At 41.8% G+C, this 24,257-nt stretch overlaps 1 protein-coding gene and 1 long non-coding RNA gene across 2 annotated transcripts in view; one reads left to right on the top strand and one right to left on the bottom strand.

Moving 5' to 3' along the window:
- The window catches only part of LOC117769389, a 17,040-nt gene extending 7,784 nt beyond the window's left edge, over window positions 1-9,256 (bottom strand). The window contains exons 1-2 of the long non-coding RNA XR_004615208.1: window positions 9,219-9,256; window positions 3,508-3,512 (exon numbers count right to left, since the gene is read on the bottom strand). This is a non-coding gene — a long non-coding RNA (uncharacterized LOC117769389). The remainder of the gene's footprint in view (window positions 1-3,507; window positions 3,513-9,218) is intronic.
- Window positions 8,006-24,257, top strand: LOC117769387 (neuronal acetylcholine receptor subunit beta-2-like). The gene is made up of 6 exons (XM_034598262.1): window positions 8,006-8,586; window positions 16,215-16,360; window positions 16,723-16,767; window positions 17,290-17,399; window positions 20,447-21,437; window positions 22,281-24,257. Exons 1-6 carry the CDS (start codon window positions 8,535-8,537, stop codon window positions 22,434-22,436), a joined length of 1,500 nt encoding a protein of 499 aa, XP_034454153.1. The 5' UTR covers window positions 8,006-8,534; the 3' UTR covers window positions 22,437-24,257.

The following is a 24,257-nucleotide window of genomic DNA, read 5'->3' as shown; positions in this document are numbered from 1 at the left end:
GAGCTCCATCTCTGATGCTGTTTCGTTTGCTCCTAAACTGTTGTGGTCCTAGCTGTCTTTCATCTTTGTTTAAATAAAGTGGAAGTTTAACAAAGTCTTAGGTATGAAGTAGTTTAAGTAAATTAAGATTGTGTTTGATAATTTTATTTATTATTTATTATATATGTTACAATACATAAACAAACCCAAATGATAATTTTATTGCTTGATTTTACTTATATAAACTCAATATATTGTAAGGTGTCCGTGGGTGTCTAGTAAGGCACCTTGAAAAAAAAGGAATATATATTATTACTGTTACCATAAAAGTTAATCTCTTCATCTTTATGAGAAGCTTGCTGACAGGAAGTACTTGCTATAGCTCATTTCTGGGCTTAACCTATACCGCTAAGACGCTAATTAGCTATAAACATGCTACTGATGGTTACAGAAATCTTTCTTTCTGTTGTGTCTGTTCTGTTCAGTTTACTCCCACCTTGTCATTTTGTTCACATGATTGAGCATCATTATATTCCCCAAAAAATACTTTCACTGAAGAGGGATAAAAAAATGACTTCATCAAGAACTGCATAATAGACGCAGTGGAAACCTTGCTGAACTAATTCTGGACATAATACACTTTTAAAAGACATTTTAATGACGATTATTCAATTATTAAAGTCTGTGCTCCAGTTAAGCAAGGTGTATGTAATTTACATAAAGTTATTGTGAGATGTAAAAGTTTTCTTCTGTATGTTAATGTCCTTGTTTCTTCACTGTCTCCCCCTATTGTGCCTTAGGTAATCTGTTGAATGTGCCCTGTTATGTTTTATTTTCTTGTGATTTCTTCTGCTTAAAGGACGACTGAGATGTAGCCATCTTGCATTTGTTTTAGTCTCTGGTTTTAGTTATTGTAGCTTAAGCAAATATCAGTGTTATTGAGCTTTTTATTTTCATCTTTTTCACACGTCTCGACTCCGGCCCTCCTGATGTAGCAGTCTGGTCCCACACTGTTTGACTTCCTATTTCTGCTGTTGAGTTGAATGGAGACGAGCCATTTTTGTGCATTGCAAACAAAATCTGTATATTTCAGCACACCAGTATCTTGTTTCACTTTATTCTGGGTCTTGTGCATTGAGCATCATCAGGGTCACAAAGAAATGAACCCAATGTTTTTCATGTTGTGTGTAAACACCATATGTGATAATATAGTTTAAAAAACGGATAAGGATCAAATCCAGGATCCTTAACGCACCTAGGTTAAGACGCTCCATTTGTGATTGTTGTTTTGATTGCTAAGGATCACAAGTCCAGAGTTTATTCAAGACACATTTAAGCTTTTATAGCTGTGGCTCTGCAGGCTGCTTCCTCCGAGCCATCAGTCAATGGCACACACTCTAATTGTGACCTTTCAAATCCACTGATCAGTTGTTTTTTGGGGATAACTCTAGCCCTTGCTGCTAAACTTTGCCGTCTTCAATGCTAGTGATGATGCTTTTACCTTTGTTTTCAAATCTCATTTTCATTACAGTACAGTAGGTGCAACAGCCGGTGGATATGTGTATAAGATCTTAAAGCATAACCTCATTTTGGATCATCAACATTCCTGATTTTGTTAAAAAACCCTGTAAGCAAACTTCCCTAAGTCGTCCCTGCTGCTTTTGGAACGCAGCAGCAACCTTTTCATGCTCCAGCTTTGACCTTTTCCATGAGGCACATTTGTTCTGTAACAGACTGTATATTCTGCTCCAGATAATTAGTTCACATCTTGTTTCTTACGCTGCGGTGCAAGGAAGGTTCAACCTATACAAGCTGTACTGATCTGCTCGCATACATTCAAGCATACATGCGTACTAGGATGACAGCCGGAGGTTTAACTGGGTCAGTTCTTTGCTTCTGAACTTGTGTTCAATCACCTCAATTCAATCTGTTGAGGGTAATTCTTGAATGGAGATCTGTTGAATGTTGCAAAAGCATTGGAAACTACAGTTGAACGTCCATAACGAAAGATTTTGTTCACGGACTGTGTGTTTAATCACTTTCTGTTCTTTGCTGTCAGGTCAGCCCTGTCAGAAATGCTCTGCGTTGTCGAGGATCGTCTTCGTTTCGTTCAGCCTCCCGGGTTCAGACCATCTGTTGCTCATTTACAACCCGAGCTGTGAAAATGTACAGTAGGTGGAAAGGTCTTGTGTTTCTCATCTTCTGGTCAATTTGATTAACCACGAGCGAGTCACCACTCCACTAATGGATACAGATCCACCTACAGTTTACTGACTGCTATTGAATGCAACAGATTTAATGCTGAGGGGGACAAGAGTCATTCCAGGAGAAGAGACACAGTATAGAACACTTTATTATTTATGAGTGGTTATGTTCATTTGAGTGCACCTAGAAAAATGAAATGTAAAGACACACCTGCATCTCAAACCAACCGAGCACTGATAGCACCCGCCACTGTTACGGACAATATATATAAGAGAAAACCGAAAGAGAGCAAGAGAATGCTGCTATTACGTTTATTATTAATATTCTTAAAATGTTCTATATTTTTATACTTTAATATATCGATCAACAGGAGAGAGGAGCCTCCTACAATCTAATTGTACCTGAGTATAATGAATACAAAGATCTTTCTGATTCCTGATTGTGATGATATACACACTTGCAATCATTGATCCGATGAAATAAAACACCTATCAACAATAGTTTTAAATTTGAGGTCTGCTGGAGGGATTGGTGGAATCAGTCTGTCATAGGTTACATTTTTTTTTGTTCTACAGCTTGCAACAAAATGCTTTTTTAATAATTTCGTTTTTGTGTAGGGATCCTTCTTTTTTTGTAATACCAATAAGGACAAGCTTGACTATTCAAACAGGTTTACATTTACAGTAAAACCTTATGTCTGTAATTGCAGCTGTGCTTTCATGGATTTAAATTGATGGTTTCAATCACTTCAGCTTTAAGCGTCATGCACCAACTGTTTTCCCCTTAAAGTCTCCACGTCCCTATCTTCCTCGCTCGGCTCTGGGCAGGGAGCACCATGTGTCGCAGGAACAAACTGGATTGTGTTGGGCTGTCATATTTCTTCTGCGGCGCATGTTTGTGGGCGCCATGCCTGTCAGATTGTTGTTGCTTATGTCTTACATGCGGTGCTGAATCTTCTCCGCCTGCAGTAAAGATGACATGAGAGGCTTTGTGGGGGGGAGGAGGAGAGCCGCTACCTTCAGAGATAGATGCATGCATGTACACACCATCCTGCACACCCTGAGCCCTGTATGGACCTTTTTAAATTTTGATAAACCTACACACTTGCATTCGTATGGTTGAAATCATTTCTGCTCTGAGGTGGATTTTCCACATCATCGAAGGCTGCGCCGCCTCTAATGGTTTCCCATACAACTCCTCGGTCCCTTAGTATTCAAAGAAGGATTTATGAAATCCTGAAACTGAGAAAACACGCACTCTCTCGTTGGATTTGCTCACTGAGAAAGATTTCGGGGCAATCCTGAGGCTCCCACAGAAACCCACCTCCTCTTTTCAAACATTATAGCACAGAATGTGGCCGAGCTGCAGTTTGAAGACATGCTCTGATGCTGCGGGCCCCGTTCGACTTCAGCCATGATAAGGGTCCTACATTTTCTCCCACCCACTGGGAGCTGGGCAGGGGTTTACATGCCTGTTTGTTTTAAGAGAGGAGAGCGACAGGGTGTGTGGACGACTCAAGCAGAAAGTCGTAAGAGGAACACTGAGAGAGCAAGCACATGGATAGAATGAAGGAAAGTAGCAGGGAGACTTTAGAGCACAAATATGGACTGAAGGGAAATCAATGATGGTGGGAAATGCAGAGCAGCAACCGGAAGATAAGACGGAGATAAAGATGGATGATGGGATGCATTCATCACTGCACGTCCGGGAGGTCCCATCGTACCAATTCTGTTTCACCGGAGTAGGACGGTGACCGGCTGTGACAGGCGACCGGTCAGAATCCTAGAAAGTCCCATCTCGTACTGTCGGTCCAAGACACAATTGTCCCCCAGTGAAATGAATTTATGATAAAGATAAAAGCAGCCGGGGAATCGGCCACTTCACCGGGGCACCCTGTCTCTGACTGTGCCGCCTGCAGGCAAACAAACACGCAGTTAGAAGACGGGGCGGCTGGTGAGGAGGCTCTGTGGAGAGGAGCAAACTAAACAAACTTAATCCACTGAAATGATATACAGTAGCGCTGTCGGGTATGCAGATGCTGTGTGTTTGCTGAGACCCCAAAGGAGTGTGCGTGGAGTGTGCGTAGAGTGTGTGTTTGTGTGTTTGCACCTTGAAGATAGACGACATACACACATGGAGGTGTGCGCAATACATGGCTAATTGGATTATGATGACAGAGTGGCTTGGCTCTGGTAGACATTAGACATCATGGCTGCAGGAAGTGAACTAATGAATGATTATGCAAATGTTCTTAATAAAATACTTCAGCCCTATGACTTCTAGAGTGAAAGCATTTTTATACCTCTGTCTTGCCAGGGACAAATGTGGAGAAGGACACAAATCCTCTGAAGTCATGTCTCTGTTTTTATGCGTCAGGATTTAAAGGATTATCTACAGATTGAGGATATATTTACTTTCCTTGAGGATTTTTTTAATGTCGATATTTCACCTTACATACGGCTGTTTTTCCACTTTGCTTCTATCTGAAAAAGATGAATATTTTCTTGTTTACAAGTTGTAGAATTCCTATCAGACAATTAAAAATGGTTGCATGATGGGTGGGCCTTTGAGGAATTAAAATAGCATTGATAATGTTGCACTACATTCAATAAATTGATTCACTACACATCTTTAACGGCTCATACGAGTCATCTACTGTATATATTTCACTTCTGTGACTTCTATAGCCAGCCCCCTCTGAAAAGATTACTGTTTGCCAGGATTGACATAAGCCCTGTTTACAACCTTAAATCTGGTGATTACAGTAACTCCAATGTGACATGAATGTGGCATTAAGAGACTGATGAAGATGTATGTTGTCTTGAAGCACAGAACCTGAGAGTGACAGAGGAATCTGTCCTCAAGCTGGAGGAGGAATGGAAAACGCAGAGGTAGCACAACTTCACATCTTCTCAGTTACATTATTGTTGCTTGATACAAAAAAAGCAAGAAGCCCTTGTCAGTGTTTTGTTGCATGGCTTCGATTTTCATAGCTCTTTAAAGCGACAGGCCCTTTTCACAGCAGCTGTTTGTGACTCGTCCTTGCAGAAAAGCAAAAGTGAAATCAGCATAAACAATGGCACTGTTATATTCAAGAGCTACAGTAAGTCATGACAGTGTGACATCACTGTCACACTGTCATGACTCACGTCAGCGTGGACAATACAGGACCCTGAAACTGAAGCAGCTTCACGGAATTCAACCATAGTTTCTTTTAGTATTTACACCTTTTTTTTGACACATGAAAAAGGCCAACTCTCAAGTGTCCATGTTTCACACAATCACTCTCCAGAAAGAGTGTTTAAAGCAGCTCCTGCCTGACACTGCCTTTGTAATGATAATGTGCCATTTTTCCTTTCACTCTAATGTATTAGCCATTTCCTGCAACTTATTTTCAGCCTCTGAGTGAGAGGAAATACCTGGAAGGCAGAATATCAATCTAATATCTTATGCTGTCCTTTGCAAAACGCTCGGCACTCACGTACGCAAATTGTAAGTGGTGAGTTAAAATACCTGTATGGGCTTTTAATAGAATTATGAGCTGCTTTGGGGTAAAGTAGCTCAGATATTGTGTCATCACGAGTGCTTTAACGAAACAGTGTTTATCATTTAAATTGTGTGTGTGTGTGTGTGTGTGTGTGTGTGTGTTCGCATGTGTGTTCGCGGGATGTCTCCTCCGAGCCACAGCAGACCCCACAGAGAGCTCTAAGTAGCTCTGATTAAATTTGGCCTCCCTCTGCTCCTCTCCGCTGCTTTTAGGAAGCAGAGATAATGTTCATTAGGGGAGAGACGGGCAGGGAGTTTGGGAGGTGGATGCTCGCATGTTGCTCGAGTGTGGCTGTAATGGGGAGAGATAGGAGGGTAATACAATTTGCTGCATTTGGAGCTGTGACTTTGGGTTGATTTTATGGAGTGTGTGTTTGGGCAAAGTTCAGGTGAGGCATGGACTCTTTGTTCCTGCATCTTCTCTTGACTGTTTGAGGGAGTCACATAATTCTGGTTTGTTCAGGCGTTTGTTGCTTTGCACTACTCTCAAGGAACAGACTGACATTTAATTTCATTCATTTTCTTGCTGGATCATCTGATTAAGTTGCTTGCCATACTAGCAACACATGGACAAAACAGCATATCATAAGTAGTGCATAGAAGCGACTATCAATGAAAGAAAATATAAATTAAAGTCAGAACCAAATATGATTGTCAACAAAATTATAAATATAATTAAACAACAGCAAGACCTATGAATGATAACTACATCTCAGGAGTATTTACGGATGGCAACAAATACTTTATATGAATTGCAGAGAACAAAATTATTCATCAATTCATCATTTTCAGTCATTCGTTAACTGAACATATGGTGATTGTGAGCGACTCAAACTCAGGAACCGCTTCCAACAGGTTCAGGAGTAATACTGAAGACTCGTCCCTGAGACTAGAAAGTCATTAACAACCTTAATGCTACAATATTCAGCAAGCAAACTTTTAAAACATTAAGAATTATGAACAGAGTCCTTATGTTTGCCAAAGTGACAGCATTTCCAGTTACCTGCCTGGGATCATGAGGGATGTACTTCTCCAAAAAAGGACCATACGGCTTTAATTCTTCCCTCTTATTTGTACTTTTATTTATTTTTGTTGGCCTCCTCTCCTCCTCCTCCTCCTCCTCCTCTTCTCTGTGCTGTGAAATAATTAATTGGAGTCACTTTGTGGAGCACATTTAAATCCATGTCTGCCTCCTGTCCTCACATCATCCAAAGAGAGACCTCTGCGGCAATGATACAGCTTTGACTTGTAAACACACACACACCAGTGTTTACCCGACCAATTTGGGACTCAGCTTTCATAACATTGTTTTGTTTTTCATCTGAATTATTTTTTTTCTGGGTACTCCGTCTTCCTCCCACAGTCCAAAGACATGCAGATTGGGTTAGGTGGTTTGGAGACTCTAAATTGTCTGAAAGGTGTGTTGTCTCTATAAAAGCTGTGTAGATAATAGACGGGTCAAAAGACCTAAAGTCTTTTAGACTTGAATTATTTCGACAGCTGGCTCACAGGCTCCTGTTGTTTGCTGTTGATCAGCCATACAGTTACAGTTATTGGGATTTTGCTGACATCTCTGTCTTTGTGTTTTGGTGAATACAAACAAATGATTTAATGAACGAGCCAATGTTCAAAAACATTTCGCAAGATAATGTTTCCTCCCCAGCTCTTGTGTGTTTTCCTACCCTGACCTTTAACCCCCCCCCCCATGGTAATGATGCTGTGGAAATGTGCAGACAAATGCTGCACAGGATTCAACAAACCAACACATTTATTGGGTGTTATTTTATTTCAAATTGCGAGCAGACTTAAAGCTTTTAATGCTTCCTGAAACCAATGTCATGACCCCCATGTTACCTCAGACCCTTACCCTCACCCAAACCAGCCTCAGGGGGAACAACCACAATGTGCTTAATGCAGGTAACAGCTGAGGCCTCTACTGAGTTGCTATCAGAGGGAAGACAAGGCAGTTTTATTCATGAAGCACATTTCATACATAGGTTAAAAATAAATAAATCTGTATACAAAATAGATCCACGTAATTTCAATCTTTGACGCATTTTATTATTTATTTTCTCCAAATTAACAGATTAACTTTTCTTTGTGTAGTTTCTGGCCTCAGTCCAACCACTTCCTGCATCAGCTCCCCCCTGAGGTTCATAAAAGTGTCTTTTGAGGAAGTCAAAGGGACATTTAATGGACGTTTGATTGGAGAGGATGGAGTTGCCCTCAGGACAGTTGATGTTTTCCTGGGGGGGGGTCTCTGAATCTTGCCGCTTCCTGTTTGTTGTCACACATGTCAAACTGTGTCCATCAAGACGGCACAGAGTGAAAGTGACGCCCGACGAGGGAGCGCACAGGGCGGGCAGGGCGGCGATGTGAGGACCGGGACGCTTAAATCTTGTATCTGTAAGAATGGTCGCTCCGGTGATAACGGAACTGGCGTGTTTCCCCACTGGCTTGACTGGTTCCTGACCCATATTCCCGGAGAAAATCGTTTTGAATATCGCTCAGGAGGAATCTGCTCTCTGTGGAGGGTTGGTGGTGCGCGCACAGCTCCAGGAGCAGCGGAGGGGTCGTTGCATCCATCCTCCTCAGTCAGTGCTCCTCTCTCCGTGCCTCAGAGCCTCAGTGACCGCTCGACATCTGCGGGATTCCCTGCAATGAAACCGCAGTAATCCAACCTGTGTTTTCCCTTTTTCTTTTCTTTTCGATATTTACTTCCCATCGAGGCGGGGGAAGAAGAAAAACCAAGCCCCGGCTGCAAGTTTGCGAGTGTGCGCCAGACTGGAGGAGGGAGGGAAGCGATGGCAAACCCGGTGAAAGCAGCGTTGGCTCTCCTGGTTCTCAGTGTGTCAGGTGAGTAATCCGCTCAAATCCTCCAGGAACGGGACGGAACGGAACGGCACGGGACAGGGACAGGGAGGTTTTAACTTTGTGGGACTGTCATCGGAGAAGTCTTGGGCTGTCCACTATGAAAAATCTCTCCCTGGGCTCTGTCCACGACATCTGATATTACTGATCTAATGCGATGTTAGAGAGTTCCTTTAATCTCCCGTGTGCTTTGTAGTTTAAACACTGCTCCTGTGGGCTGAAATATAAGTACCTCTGTGTTTTATACATTTATATTTTGGGGAAGTGTTTGAGCCTCATTTTAACATGATAAATAACAGTGTAAAGTGGGAAAGCAGGCTAGTGTGGACTGGAAGTGGCATCAGACACGTGATTCGGCACGTATCAATTAACTGACGTGTTCCTCTTTACGCAACAAAACCGCTTAGTCAAATCTGAATTGCTTTAAATACGCATGGTCTGTGATATTCGAGACGGGTGCATTGCCATTGCACACGTTTCCCAGCAGCCCTCACCTATAATTGAACAACAAATCCAATAGCTGCGTTTAACCATTTGGCACTGTGGTCTCCCCGTGGCTCATTACACACGCACGTACAGACGCGCACACACACACACACACACACAGACACACACACACACACACACACACACACACACACACACACACACACACGTTTAAATGCTCCTGGTGAAGTCTCATATCCTGTGGCCCTCACTGTGCCTAATGGCCTGCAGTGTGTGTGTGTCAAGGCCCTCTGATGATGATAATAGATCAGAATGGAGTGGGGCCCCACGGTGGACTCCTACCACGTGACGAGCAGTGGGAATCTGTTTCTATAGAGGAGGCTAATGAGGAGCTGTCCGTGGTGCTGAAAAGGGATCTCACTGTGTCCACACATTATCTGCGTCAACAGATCCAGAATCCACTCTGTCTGCGTCCTCAAATGAATTGAGTGTGTTCAAATAGTTTGAGTGTGTTTTCATTCACAGTGACCTGAGTTGGAGATGTTCTCTTTGCAATAAATAATAAAGGTTGTGCACAGATGATAGAAATATGAATTAACACGGCGAGTAATATTTAAGATGTATAAATAATCCCAACATCAAAGTACAAATTAGTTTAGTGTGTTTATAAGTAACTAAATTATTACAATTTGAAGTTCATTCGAGGGAAATGAGAATTTAACTTTTCAGTTTTCACTTGTTTCCCTTATGAACATATAATTGCTTGTTTGCCTTTTGAAATTCTAACTCTCTGTTTTACATTTGTATCCACAGAATTATAGTTGTATTATATAATCATATGTTTGCATCAAAACTTTACATCTGCAATACTAGAAACTCCCTAAAACCTGTTTTATCAGAGTAATTTATTGCCAGGTTTCAGCTAAAGAGCACATTTGCTCTCAAGATCAAGTTATCGTTTATTAACCTTTGGCAGTTTGTGCAATATTTACATGTATTTTCTCTTTGTCTCATTCTGTGTCTTGTCTTCTCCTCTAACCTGTTCACTCTGTGAGCCACTCTTCAGTCTCTTCCTGGACGCCACATTCATCTTAGATAGTTCATGACCCCTCCTCATATTCTGTATCTTCTCTGACGTATTCAGTTCCTCATCAATAACTCCTCTGTCTCTCGGCCCTTCCTGTCTCTCTCAGTATCAGCTGCATGCTGGCGTAAATGTGCTAATGTGTGCAACAGCTACGTATCCCCGATGAGATGTTTTGCTCATTAAATGTTTGCACAATGCCTAGGAGCGCGAGAGGGGGGATTACACGCTATCTGCATTTAGCATGTTGCACGAAACCCTCACACGACCCTGACTTGGCTTTTCTGCAGCCCTTGGGTGAAACGTTATCCTGTACGTGGGTGGGCAGAAGTATGCAGCTCTAAATCATGTCCCGGGGTCATTGTGAGGTTGTTGTTGTTTCTCTCGAGTTTAAAAACTGCTTTCTCATAACTGCAGACATGTGGTTGGTCAAGACGACTCTGTGTCAGCGAGTCAACACCTCAGAGTTAACTGTTAGTCACCGTGTTGGCTCACTTGCTTGGATGTTGCAGAGAGAGACAGACGGCGAGAGAGAGAGTAATGTGGAGATGGATGCATTCAATGCATTTAGAGGAAAATTTGAAGAAACTAGTGCAAAATTAGGCAGCAGTAACATGTGATGGTGAAACTGTGGGAGCTCAGAACGGGACGTTTGTTGCTTATCCAGCTTCCTGCGTCTCTCTTCTGTCCTCATCCTGCCTCTGCTGAGAAGACAAGAGCAAAGCAGGGCAGAAAGACACGAGACAGAAGTTGTGATGGATAAAAAAAAAGAAAAGATTTGTTGATTTATCCTCGTGGACAGTAGAGCTGTCTGTGATGAACAGTTTGAGGGCAGCCAACCAAGAGGAATTCCAACGAGACGCTAAAAAAAAACCCCACTCACAGGCAGTGAGTGATGTGAAGTGCCTTGTTGTAACTCAGAAGTGAATGGCACGTGGGTTGTCTTATAAAAATGACTGATTCACGTCCTGAGTAATTCCAAAGAAAGCTGAATTGAACTGTTTCGGTCTCTGAAAGGCCACAGCAGATGGTAACACACTAAATAATTCACCTCACGAAAAGAACCGAGGAATTTGGATGCGTATTTTTCTTTGTACTCTGCGCTGATGTCAAACCATGTGCCATGACTCATCTACAGCAGTGTGTCTGACAGGTTATTTTGTTTGTTTGCACAGTTTCCATATGTTGGAATGGAGATTTTATGTTGATTCTCTCTGATTGAGGATGACTTGGAGAATAATATTTAATTGTGTTTGACTCTCAGTGCTTGTGAGATGATGGCATTTTTATTTTAGCAGCAATGAATTATTGAGGTGTGGAGAGTGCAGCGAGGCAGACAGGAGTGTGTGTGTGTGTGTGTGTGTGTGTGTGTGTGTGTGTGTGTGCGTGCATACATGTGTGATGAGACCTGCTGGTTGACTCTCTTATTCTTCTTACATCAGCCTCATACACATCTCATTTTCACCGCATCTACCGTTTCACCATTCACTGTCAAACCCAAAACCTTTACATCACTTTGCATGGCCTTTATTGTGCTTCCTCGCCATCCTGGGTCCTTCCCATGACATCATTTGTCTTTCACAGTTTATTAATTTTTTGTGCTGGGTTTATTTTTACACCACTCCCTTTACAATTTTATGGTGGCATGCAGCTATTATTTCTTGAAGGCAGAAATCACAGGAAGTGGGTAGAAGTCAGGAGCCACTACACTACGGACACGATGAATATAATTATACCCTTTTTAAATATGTGAAATTTTAAATAAATCTACTGTATTTTACACAGTAACCTTAAATTAATGCATTTTGCATAACTTTGTGTGTGTGTGTGTGTGTGTGTGTGTGTGTGTGTGTGTGTGTGTGTGTGTGTGTGTGTGTGTGGGGGGAGGAATCGGCAAGAGTTTGTTTGTTTTGTTTATGTCTTCAGCCGATGTCATTTTAATTTCCCACTGGATCAAGAAGGTTCTCTACTGACAGGAAACGCAATACCAATGTTGGTTTGTGATATTTAGGTTGCTAGAGTTGTGGAAAAACCTTCTCCAGCATCACACTTGCTCTTTCTTTTTTGCAGTAGATCTCTAGTGATTATATCAGAATGATCACTTCTGGAAAGGGACTACAGGGCATCCATGCCATATTCAATTTATTAACAACTTATGAAAGTTCAAAACTGGAGTAGATGAATAAAAACCCTACAAAAGAATTTGGTTTAATAATGTAACCATATTATTGCCACATACCCTTTTAACACTCAGTAGTTTGTCCTATTGTGCAAAAAAAATTCAAATGCTGCAAATAGGGATGTTAAAACTAGTGCGGTATAGTGGTTCATTACTTCACTTGCTTCACAGCAAGATGATTTAAGAAAAATAAATCCAAAATCCATAGACGTCCAGGTCACCTGTCGATGTGACTGTAAATTAAAAATGAGACTATAAACATTTATGTATGATCTGAGAACTAACACCTGACAAAATTGTATTGACTGTGAAGTAAATAAGCCAAAATGAATTGTTAAAGGTTTAGTGTGTAAGATTTAGTTGAAAGGGATCTATTTGCTGAAAGGGATCTATTGGCCGAAATGGAACATAAAATAATCCTAGGGATGTTTTCGCAAGTGTGTTTCATCTAATTTGTACAAATTGTTGTTTTCTTTACCCTATTTACATCGGGAGCAGGTCCTCTCTACAGAGGTTGCCATGTTTTTTACAGTAGCCCAGACTGGACAAACTAAATACCTTTTGATTTTTTTTTATGACAACTGAAGGCTACCACAGGTTCTTTCATGTTTGGAAGGGGAGGGTGAGATGAGGGGTATTCAGCTGCAACATGCAACTTCACCACTAGATGTCACTAAATTCTACACACTGAACCTTTAAGCCTGAAAGTGAGCTTCAGATTAAGTTTGTTACTGAGCTGGAATCTCTGAATATACAGGTGGTTTGGAAAAGGGATCTTTTGGCACCCAGTAAAGTGCATACCTCTGCCAAGGGCCAACAGTTTCCATAAATAAAATCAAGCAGCACCACATTTAACACACATGGATATCATAGATTATTCTCTGGGAAAATGGTGAAAATGTTTAAAAACACCCTCACAATGTGAAAACGAAATCCTGGATCCGGCCTCTATTCCAGATCCATACACATTTTTTATGGATTCTTTCCTGAGCCATTCCACATCCTTCCAAGGTTCGTGAAAATCAGTTCTGTTGTTTTTGTGTAATTTATTCAAATGCTTTTAAAGGCTGTATAATACCTGTAGTATCATGAAAAGTAAACTAAAACATTTGTGTAAAACTAGCCCTTCAATTCAATGGACATTTATTGATGCTTTTGTTTAACGTACTACTCAAGTTCCTCACATACTGTGACATTTACGGCTGCTCATCAGTTCATCACTGCCTTGTCGTTTATTATCTCCTGCTCTTTATCGAACCTCTAATAAAAAAGTCACGAGAGCACAAAGACGATGAACAATGAGCGAGACCAACAGGATTAATAGAAAGTGTCGTCTCAACTCCCAGGCTCCCAAAAAGCTCAAAACCTCCTTTGCTTTTAATTGGTACAAGAAATCTGTGTTCCAATATGAAGCAGTTTACACCCTAACTGCACACAAACAATGAGTTAGTGCTGAGCTGTGAGCCCCTCGTGCTCAAACTCATGAATCACTGCGATTTTCCATTAATCGTCACCATAATGCGACATGATCCTATTTCATTTTATCAGATGATTGTACAGTAATCTGCAGATTGTTTTGTCTCGCACCCTGACTTTGCCGTTGTGTGTGTTGTCCCGTCCTGCTTATGTGTCTCTCTTCTCTGTCTAATCCTGACAGACAGGACCGACCGAGCGTTGTGTTTCAAAGCTCTCTGAGGACGTTTACCCTCGGGGCTCAGTGTCATGTCACAGTTGCTCAGACGCTGGACACGACTCGTCTCCTCCACAGATGGAGGTCCAGTAGAGGTTAATGTAGAGTGACCAAGTGTAGAATACACCTTCGCCTCCTGCAGTTAAAGCTCAGTGTCTCTTCTCCTCAGTTTGATCTTGACACGTGTCAGAAAACCTTTTTTTATCTGGTATAGATATTGATATGACAGCCGGGCGCATAGCTGAACCTCGGTGTAAGTAAAGTGCCAAAATAAACAATATTCATAGTAAAGCTGCTAAGTGCACAGTTTTGAGATGTCGGCACCAAAGTACATTGCTGATGTCAGAACAGAAGTGTTTGCACAGCTGTTTCACTACGAGTGTTTGACTGAATCGCTGTATGTTTGCGGCTGAAATGAAACCACTGCCAAATCGAATCAACTGTGCAGTGATATGATGTAATGGAAAGTCATTAGTGATGTCCTTGTTAGTCGTCTACTGGCAGAGATCTCAAAAATCGATGTTGCACCAGCTTCTGTTGGCTCTAGGTTCTAAAATCAGACCAAGGATGTCCCCGTTCTTGCTGTGGTCTGATAAGGCCATCAATGACTCACCTTAAAACAGCCGTGACTCACAAACACCACAAACCTGTGGTGACAATTTTCAAAAAGACTTTCCTTGCTCCCCTGAATATCGAGTTGTTTTCACACTTGGATCTAGACGGGTAAACATGAGGTTGCAAGATCAAATTAAAACATATGTTATGTGAAGCATTTAAATATATCCGCTGAAACTAAATCTCCACTTTTGAGCTGAATCAGATTTTGGACAAACAGGGATATGACTTCGATCCCCTGAATGTGACTGATTATCTTTCTTCAAGATCCGTAGATTATTCCTTGGAAAAATGGTTAAAAAGAGGGATCCTTTGTTTGCTGCTTTCCCTCAGGTTTCAAGTGTTGTGGGATAGACAGTATTACAGGTGTCGCTTGAGGGAAATTATCCATTTGTGGTTTAAGCCAATGCAGATAAAACTAACATCTTTAAGAACTCAAGAAACTTTAAGAACTGGAAACATGAAATTTTGTTCAACATTTGTTCCTCTGTATGGTCAGTTCTGAAGTTTTAATTTGAAAGAAATCACTTAATTCATTAAAAATAAGACACCTGGTTTTTCTTGAGTTTAAATGTCTAAATCTCTGGCAGAGTCCAAACCGCCCACTGCCACTGAAGCTCTGTGACCCAGTCAGATACTGTTCTTTGTTGATCTCATGGGTTTGGGTTGTCAGCCCTGCAGTGGTTCTGTGTGCGTGTGCGTGTGTGTGTCTGGACAAATATGACTCATTATTGTCATATGAACTTTAGATTGCACGCGTTATTAACAATCAACATATACAGTGAAATGCCTGAGGGGTTAGTCGTTAAGGTAAAGAGGATTTATGCAATGTGTGTGAGCGATTGCCTACTCTCTTTCCCCCTCACACACACACACACACACACACTCATTACATCTGAGGATATGCAGCTGGGTACATTGCTGTGGCACCTAATTATCGCGACCCTACAGCACGAGATTTAAACATCGCTTCACCAACCACTGCTCCAGGCGTGAGTGTGTTCGTGCTTCGCTGAGGGTTGTCTCACCGTGATCCTGTTGATAAACAAGAGGTCAGCAGGGATCTGAGCAGAGAGCTGACTAAGAAGGCAGTTTTGAAAGTCAGAAGAAGTCCACATGTTGGTGTCAAGTGTTTCCTCAATTCATTTTTGCTCAAGGGTTGTGATTTATTCTCGCACTCAGTGAACCAGATTGCTAAGTTTAAAAGCTAAAGTTAAAAAGTTCTGAATGAACCAGCTGCTTTTCACCTCTGTTCAAATGTTCACTGAGGCTTTGGGCTTCATCCATCCGTGAGACACTCACTATTACACCCACGATTTATTCGACATCGGAGCCACTTTAACCTGTTCTGACTCAACAGAGCAAAACATAAGTCGATTAAAACATTATGAACCAGAACTGTGGAGCTGGAAAGTTCAACACAAGGTGGCCGGCCTAATCCGAGGTTTATATATTTACGCAGAGACGAGTGCCTCCCCCCCGGTGTCCAGTCACCACACGTAATCAGATGCACAAATTAGAACACTATTTTTTTCTCCCCATATTTTTCGTTGATGCAGTTGTTCCTGGCTGAAGTTTGACATCTTTGTTGTTTTCAGCTGCCTTGTGTGCGGAGGTGGAGGAGCGGCTGGTGAGTCACCTGTTGTCGCCGGAGCGCTACAACAAGCTGATCAGACCAGCTGTCAACAACAGTCAGCAGGTCACCATTTACATCCAAGTGTCTCTCGCCCAGCTGATCAATGTGGTGAGGAAACACACACACACACACACACACACACACACACACACACACACACACACACACACACACACACACACACACACACACACACACACACACACACACACACACACACCCACCCATCAAGATGCTGAACCCCGGGTGCCCCTCATAGAAAAAGTAATGGCAATAACCTATACTGTAAAGCACTTTGAGTGGTCATCAAGACAAGAAAAGTGCTATATAAATACAAACCATTTACAATTTTAATCCACTGATTCAACATAATCCAGGAACACTATTAATGGAAATTATTTTAGAAATAAATGCTGCAGATCTACTTTTTGGACATTAATAAACCATCTTTGTCTGTGTGTGTGTTTCAGAATGAGAGGGAGCAGATCATGACCACAAACTGTTGGCTCACTCAGGTTTGTGTCATTTATTTTTTTGTAAGTGTGTGTTTATGCGTGTTTGTGTGAGGTCAGGCCACGACAAAGCACCTCCTCATCGTGGCACAACACACCAACACATGTTTGCAGGAGAAATGTCCGTGTGCTGCTTTTAACTCCACTTAGGAGGTTCTGCTGTCACCCCTGTTTGTTTGTTGGTTGATTTGTTTGTTTGTTAGCAATGTTATTCAAGAATTACTGGATGGATGCTTTGGAAAAGAACCCAAAAATCAGACACATTAAGGGAACTGATATATATGAATTTGTGAAATTTTCGTGGAACTTGATTGAATATATATGAACTTAGTGGAGGTTTGTGCTCTACTGAGTAAATTTCTAGTTTTTAAATGAATTTTAAACAGGCAGTCAGGCAGAAACTGACAGGCCTTGAATGTGTTTGCATGTCATTTATAGGCATGCATCTGTATTTGTGTGTGTGCTGAGTTGTGTGGCTTTTGAATATATTCATATTGTTGGTTTGTCCGTGCACTTGGTCCTCAGGTATGGAATGACTACAGATTAATGTGGGACCCCGAAGAGTACGAGGGCATCAAGAAAATCCGCCTCCCGTCACAAAACATCTGGCTGCCAGACATCGTCCTCTACAACAAGTACGTCTGCGTCATGACACACAGAATGAGTGTGTCTGTAAAACGATAAGTGATTAAAAGAACAGATCTGTAATGGTCACAAAAAGCCCAATTTCCCCTAAAATGTTTTACCTTCTATCCTCTTATTCCTTCTATCCTCTTACCTCTCCTGTCTTAGCCCCTTGTCACCTCTTACAGAATAATGAACACAAGCATTAAAATCTTGTTAACACGGTCAAGACTCTGCAGGCTCATGAGAGGGATGAGAGTTGACAGATTTTGCAGAGAAAAAGTTGTGGAGAGAGACTGGATTTCTTGCATATCGAGCGTGAATGATTCAAACACTGGAGTAAGATTATTTTCACTTTGCGTGGACATCTAAACATCATCGTGCAGCTGTGATGGCTGCAAGGAAAAATCAATAGAGGAGAATCTTAATAAGTTATTCAAAGAGAAAATAGCTGCACTCCATTTTTCCACTGGAGCGTTTGCTGACAGACACAAAGGCCCCACCTCATCTGTCAATCTGGACTAAACTGTAGTTCAGACACGAATCACTCACAGGGATGATCTTCACTGTGTTTGAGTTTTACATTTGCAATGATTTTCTTCTGGTTGCTGATTCACATCTAATAGGAAAACCAGTGGGGATCCAGTTAGCTCATCTTGTTAGCTCATCTGGTTAGCTCACCTTCCGGCCAAAGGTTCGGCTCTGACCAAAGCTTCCACCACTCTCTCTACTTAAAATTCTGTCCTATCACAAAAAGATAAATGCCAAAACGTCTTACCAGAACCAATGGATGTTACTTTCAACATAATACAATTTTAAAACTTGTTAGTTCCACTGGGATGTAAAATACATAGCTGTCTCGCTAGTTAACTTCGTCCCCTCGGCAACACTGAGATCATCTGCAGCAAGTCTAACTGCCAAAAGAAAATCTGAGATGCAGCTTTTGTAAATTTCGCTCCAAAGTTGTAGAACAGACTGCCGCTAGTTCAAAAAGCTAGTTCAGTGAATGTCTTTGAAAGAAAACTTCAAACATTTCTCTTTGCTTCAGCCTTTTATCTCACCACAAGATCACTTTCAAGCTGCCAGTCATCAGCACATAGTTTTAAACCAAGTTTCAGTTTTGAAATTCCACGGTACTTGAGGCTCATCAATCTGCTGATGAAGACTATGTGATATCAATAATAAGATCATCTACTAAAAAGACCTGTGTGTGAGAATGTTTTCTAAATTCCTGTGTCAGAGGTCAAGTGTATAATGTAAACCTGAGACTGAGATGTTGTAACAGGCTCACAGCGTTTGTGTTCTGGTCATCGTCAGTGTTACCTCACCATTCACCCCGGCCTCTTCGAGCACAGATTGCTGGTCAGCTAAAGACCATGTAAGCAGCATAAAGGCTCAAGGGGCACAATGATGGGACATGATCAGCACTACTTCCCCACGTCAGCTTCAGATCTCTGACCAAGTCAGGTGGTGCAGACCCACAGTGAGCAGGTGGGGGCCTCTGCATTTTTGATTAGTCTGCATATTCACAGCAGCTCCAAAGCATTAGAGACTGAGTGTGATGGTTGGATTCCTGACCTGCTTTATAATTGATAGGCCACTTATCTATAATGCATCACCTGCAGCCTCGGTGAGATGAAGAAGAAAAAGTCAGGCTCAGCAGATTTGAGGTGGTGAGGGGGTGGGCAGTTGTTGCCATGTTGCCGGCATGTGTCCCCGGGGGCGGGCTCTTCTCCTGAGACGATAAAAGACGTCCTGTAACTTTCAGCTCACACAGAGCTGTTGCATGTGCCACGTCACCTGCAGCCGCATGGTGACAGACAAGAAATCATTTTCTCAACACGCCATCAGTTAGTGGAGTAAATTAATTTACTCAAGTCAACTCAGCTGTTTGCCTCAAGACATTGCTGAGGGACAGACTCCAATGTTAATGTTCACGCTTCAGCATCACTGGCTCGTTCATCGGCTGCATGGCTGACGAGTAATGCTCAATTGATTTAATGCACATGTGTGGTGTTGCAATTATGATCTTACACTTCTCACTATTAGTGCACGTTCATCCCATAACTGCACTATAAGGCCAAAGGGTATGTTTTACATCCTGTGCGGGCGATGTCATGAAATAAGATCCAGTAAGTCTGTAATAGAAGCACGAGTTTAAAGTATCGTCAGATGCCAAAACACTCCACTGTGGTTTTTATTATTAGGAGGAAGCTCCAGCAGGATTGTGGGATTGCTCTTCAGGGGCCAATGCAACACTTAACCACATGATGTAATGTTGCCATAGGTTTAATGCACATGCGTACTTATGCATGGTTACATTTTGGCTTGTTTCAAAGGTTACGTACGTTTTCCACAATGGCAAGTTTGAGTACATATATACTACTAGAATATTGGATGATAACATGGCGTCCCACTCTGGTAGCTTATTATACCCCTTAAAACTCTTTGTTCCTCAGTTACATATTCAACTGTTTGTCATGAAAAATGTCCCCTCATGGCTTTAAAATGACTCAAATGTAACACTACACCTTGAACATGCTGATATGACCTCGTCTGCCCAACCTCACAGCTCACCTGCAGGTGAGGAGCCTTTCCCCAACTACTGAGCCCCGCCCACAAGTTGACAGGATTGGTTTCTTAGTTTTGTGACATCACAAACTCTGTGTTACGTTGGAAATACTAAGACCTGCGTTGACTATTTATTTTGGCTAAAAATACAAATTAAGGGGTTTTCTTGTTTGTTACTCAATGCATGAGTTGATGTTGACGCATCAATGCACCTTAAATGTCAGTATGACAACGTGGGCCATTTGCTTTTATTGTCTCTGATGTATGACATAAGCTTACAAATGTCAACAGGAGGAGCAGTTCTACTCCGTCCTTCTCATCATTACATTTTAGGTTTATGTCACTTTAATATGTTGTGTGCTTTAAAGGCCGGAAAAATAGATATAATTTACTTTAATAATTATTACTGTTTTGAGTGCTTAAACTTTACCTTTACCTTTACCTTTCTCCTTTCTTTTACTCGTTTTCCCACTTTCCCTTCCATCAGTGCCGATGGGACCTATGAAGTCTCCTTCTACTCTAATGCTGTGGTTTCCAACAACGGGGAGGTAGCCTGGCTTCCACCAGCCATCTACAAGTCTGCTTGTAAAATTGAAGTCCGTGACTTCCCCTTCGACCAGCAGAACTGCACCCTTAAGTTTCGCTCTTGGACCTACGACCACACGGAGATCGACCTCATCCTTCTCAGTGACTTTGCCTCACGTGACGACTTCAAACCCAGTGGCGAGTGGGATATTGTTTCATTGCCCGGACGAAAGAATGAAGACCCTAATGACATCAGGTACCTGGACATCACCTATGACTTTATTATCAAGAGAAAACCTCTGTTCTACACCATCAACCTGATCATTCCCTGCATCCTGATAACATCCCTGGCCATTCTGGTGTTCTACCTCCCGTCAGACTGTGGTGAGAAGATGACTCTCTGTATCTCTGTCCTTCTGGCCCTCACTGTGTTCTTACTCCTGATCTCAAAGATTGTACCACCTACGTCTTTAGCAGTGCCTCTTATCGGGAAGTACCTAATGTTTTCGATGGTGCTGGTCACCTTCTCCATTGTAACCAGCGTTTGCGTGCTCAATGTACACCACCGGGCCCCCAGTACGCACACCATGCCTCCCTGGGTCAAGCGTGTCTTCTTATACCAGCTCCCCTCTTACCTCTTCATGCGGAGACCTGGTAGCTCCAACATTCGCGAGAAGTTCCGGAAAAAACACCAGCAGCGATCGTACTCTGACCAGAAGATGCGTGGAGCAGACGGAGGGACAGGAAGCACCGTGGGAATGGCAGATTCCTCCTCGTCCTTCTTTGTCAATGAGGATTCAGCCAAACACTACGGCTGGAAGGTCAGCGACTTGTCAGAGAACACAGAGTTCAGAAAGAGGATGACTCTCAAGTCTAACATTGATGTGGAGGATGCAGTGGATGGAGTGAGATACATCGCTGAGAAGATGAAGAGCGAGGATGATGATGAAGGGGTAGGGTGTTTGGAAGAAAAGTGTCTGTGTATGTGTGTGTGTGTGTGTGTGTGTGTGTGTGTGTGTGTGTGTGTGTGTGTGTGTGTGTGTGTGTGTGTGTGTGTGTGTGTGTGTGTGTGTGTGTGTGTGATAATGGCAATTGCACAGATAGTAATTACACGTGACCCCCTGACTTTTCCTGAAGTGCTACGGTAAGGGGGACATTTATGGCTCCGAGTAAAATGCTTCAATAACTATGGAACCGATTAAGATGGAATTTAGTACAGACATTACCATCACTCTTTGGATGAATTGTAACAAATTTGATGATCTCTCATCTTTTTTTTTTTATTTCAATTTGCCAAATATGTTCTTTTTTATTACAATAAACCTGCGAAACTAATGAGAATTTCCACAGCTTCAGCTGAACTGGCTGGTGAGGGCTGATTACAAAATCTTGCTAACACGCTAACTTAGATTTCAGACATACCTGGTTAACATCAGCCTGTTGGTCATTGAGAGCAGGTTAGCATCCCAATTGTAGCATCTAGCTCAAAGCAGCACTTACTGCCCTTTAGGTCTTTATGTAAAATGTTTTAATTTATTCAAATTAATTATGAATGATTGTATTAGAATAAATTGTATATTACTTATTGTGGAACTGCAAGGACACAATATCATAGGTTTGCTAATGCTGATGACTCTGCTGTAACAAAATGGTTTTGCTTCATGTTATATTTATCGTATGCATTCTATTACTTAAAAACTAAATTTTTGTCATTAACTCATTTAATCCTTGCAATGTTGTGTTGGCAGTATCAACAATGGAAATACGTATTGTGTAACTTCCCCTTGTCTCTGCAGATCATTGAAGACTGGAAGTATGTGGCCATGGTGATCGATCGTCTCTTCTTGTGGATCTTTGTGTGTGTGTGCGTGGTCGGGACGCTCGGCCTCTTCATGCAGCCTCTGTTCCAGAGTTACAACATCCCCATTGTTGATGACGTCGACCATAACTGAAACTTTTGATCCCAACATGACCCGGACAGGAACCTCGAGTCCCCCTCCCCTGCCCCACCCCCTTGAAACAGAACTCTGATAACATTTTAACACAAACTCACACGTCCGCCTCACATGCCACTCTCACTGGGAAATGATTATGATGCACTTTAGCCCTCAACCACCACCTCCATCCCCTGCCCCATTCATCCTGCATCATCATCATGACTCATCTGTCATTCGCAGAGGAACTATATCTATTTATTTCAGATAACTTAAAGGATCATTCTGTTTTATAACAAACACATTTTCATAGTTGTTGGCCATTGTTCAGTAGACATAATCATGATCTCAAGTTAAAATAAACCAGAATTATCTTTTAATTCAAAATGTGAAATGAATCCACCTTTCAGCCATGATGCTGTTGCTTGGGGGATAAATATATATCAGCCTTTTCCAGTGTCACCCTGTCACATATCAGAGCTTTATCTTTCCAACAGCAACTCAGGACTTTTTTTCTGTTTAGAACAGACTTGTTTTGCACTTTTGTCCTGAACCATCTCTCTGTATCTAAATCAAATGGCCCTACAGGACACTATGGGGCCAGCATGCATACGACACTGTTTACTTGTTATAATTTCTGTATCTAAACTTGGAGAGAACATGCCCAAAGACGGACAAAGCCTCAGAGAGCCTCTGCAGATAAGGGCCTCACATCGAGGAACATCAAGAGTTCCTACTATGTACCGTGCATAGAAGATCAGCTCTAGTTTCCCTCAGCCTAAAGCACACATACTGTATGAATTTCTTATATTTGCCTTGAAAATTAGGACACAATACAGCAAACTGTTGGACTGTTTACACCTCACTGTCAGCCTGGTGAGACAACCTGATCAAATCCATGTCAAAGTGTTGATATGTGTAAAACGGAGGGGGGTTATTACAATGTAGAGATATACAATACAAAACTGAAAACCAATGGCCATAAGGCTGTTGTTGCTCACCATGCCTTTTTGGATAAAGGTACAGTGTTCGCTCGAGTCATCAAAGCCATGCTCGTCAGTATCCTTCACCAAGGAAACCAGCAGCAATAATATTGTACAGTATTTTATACACTGACCTTGAGCAAATTAACCAACAAGTCTGACTCTTCACTTGCTCTCTCTTCATCATACTGTACTTGTTATTATCGAAGCCTGTTATCAGAAACATTACTTGAATCTGTGCTCTATGATTATTTGTACTATAACTGGTCTCCGGAGCGGCGAAGGGGACATGGGCAAAAAAAAAAAAAAGTTTCCCCCTGCAATCTACTCGGGTGGAGTTACTAATTACTAATGATAAAAAATCCTCAAAATTATGCTAAATCATATTTTTCTAAAATGTGTGTGCATGCAATACTTTCTGGAAGGAAACTTTTATGAATTTTTTTATGCCCATGTTTCCTCAGGGGCTCCGTACTGGTCACCATCATAACGCACTTGCTGTCACTGCTTCCAATTTAAGCCAAGGAAAAGGTGAACTAATCCAGCAGCATTTTTTTTCCAGGAAATTCAACTAAACATAATTTTGTTTCCTCAAAATGGCCAATAATGTTGCGTGACTTGTTGAATTTTGTCTGTCCTGACAGTATATAAAGATGGACAGCATGACTCCCCAAAAGTGAAGTCAAACTCTCAATCCCACCCTCCTGGTGGTTTAGCTGCAATATAAGTCATAAGCCCCCCCTCCTCCATGTTGGTGAGGAGGACATGGACCAAACCGTTTCTCAAAGATGGTTTCTGTCATTTTAGGCAGTTATTGCGATGTTTGTTCAAGTGTTCATGTTTCCAGTAAGTCTGG

Source organism: Hippoglossus hippoglossus, chromosome 10, assembly GCF_009819705.1.
Source record: "Hippoglossus hippoglossus isolate fHipHip1 chromosome 10, fHipHip1.pri, whole genome shotgun sequence".
In the NCBI taxonomy this organism is placed as follows: Eukaryota; Metazoa; Chordata; class Actinopteri; order Pleuronectiformes; family Pleuronectidae; genus Hippoglossus; species Hippoglossus hippoglossus.
The sequence above is the reverse complement of the archived record's forward strand: the minus strand, read 5'-3'. Positions and strand labels throughout refer to the sequence as shown.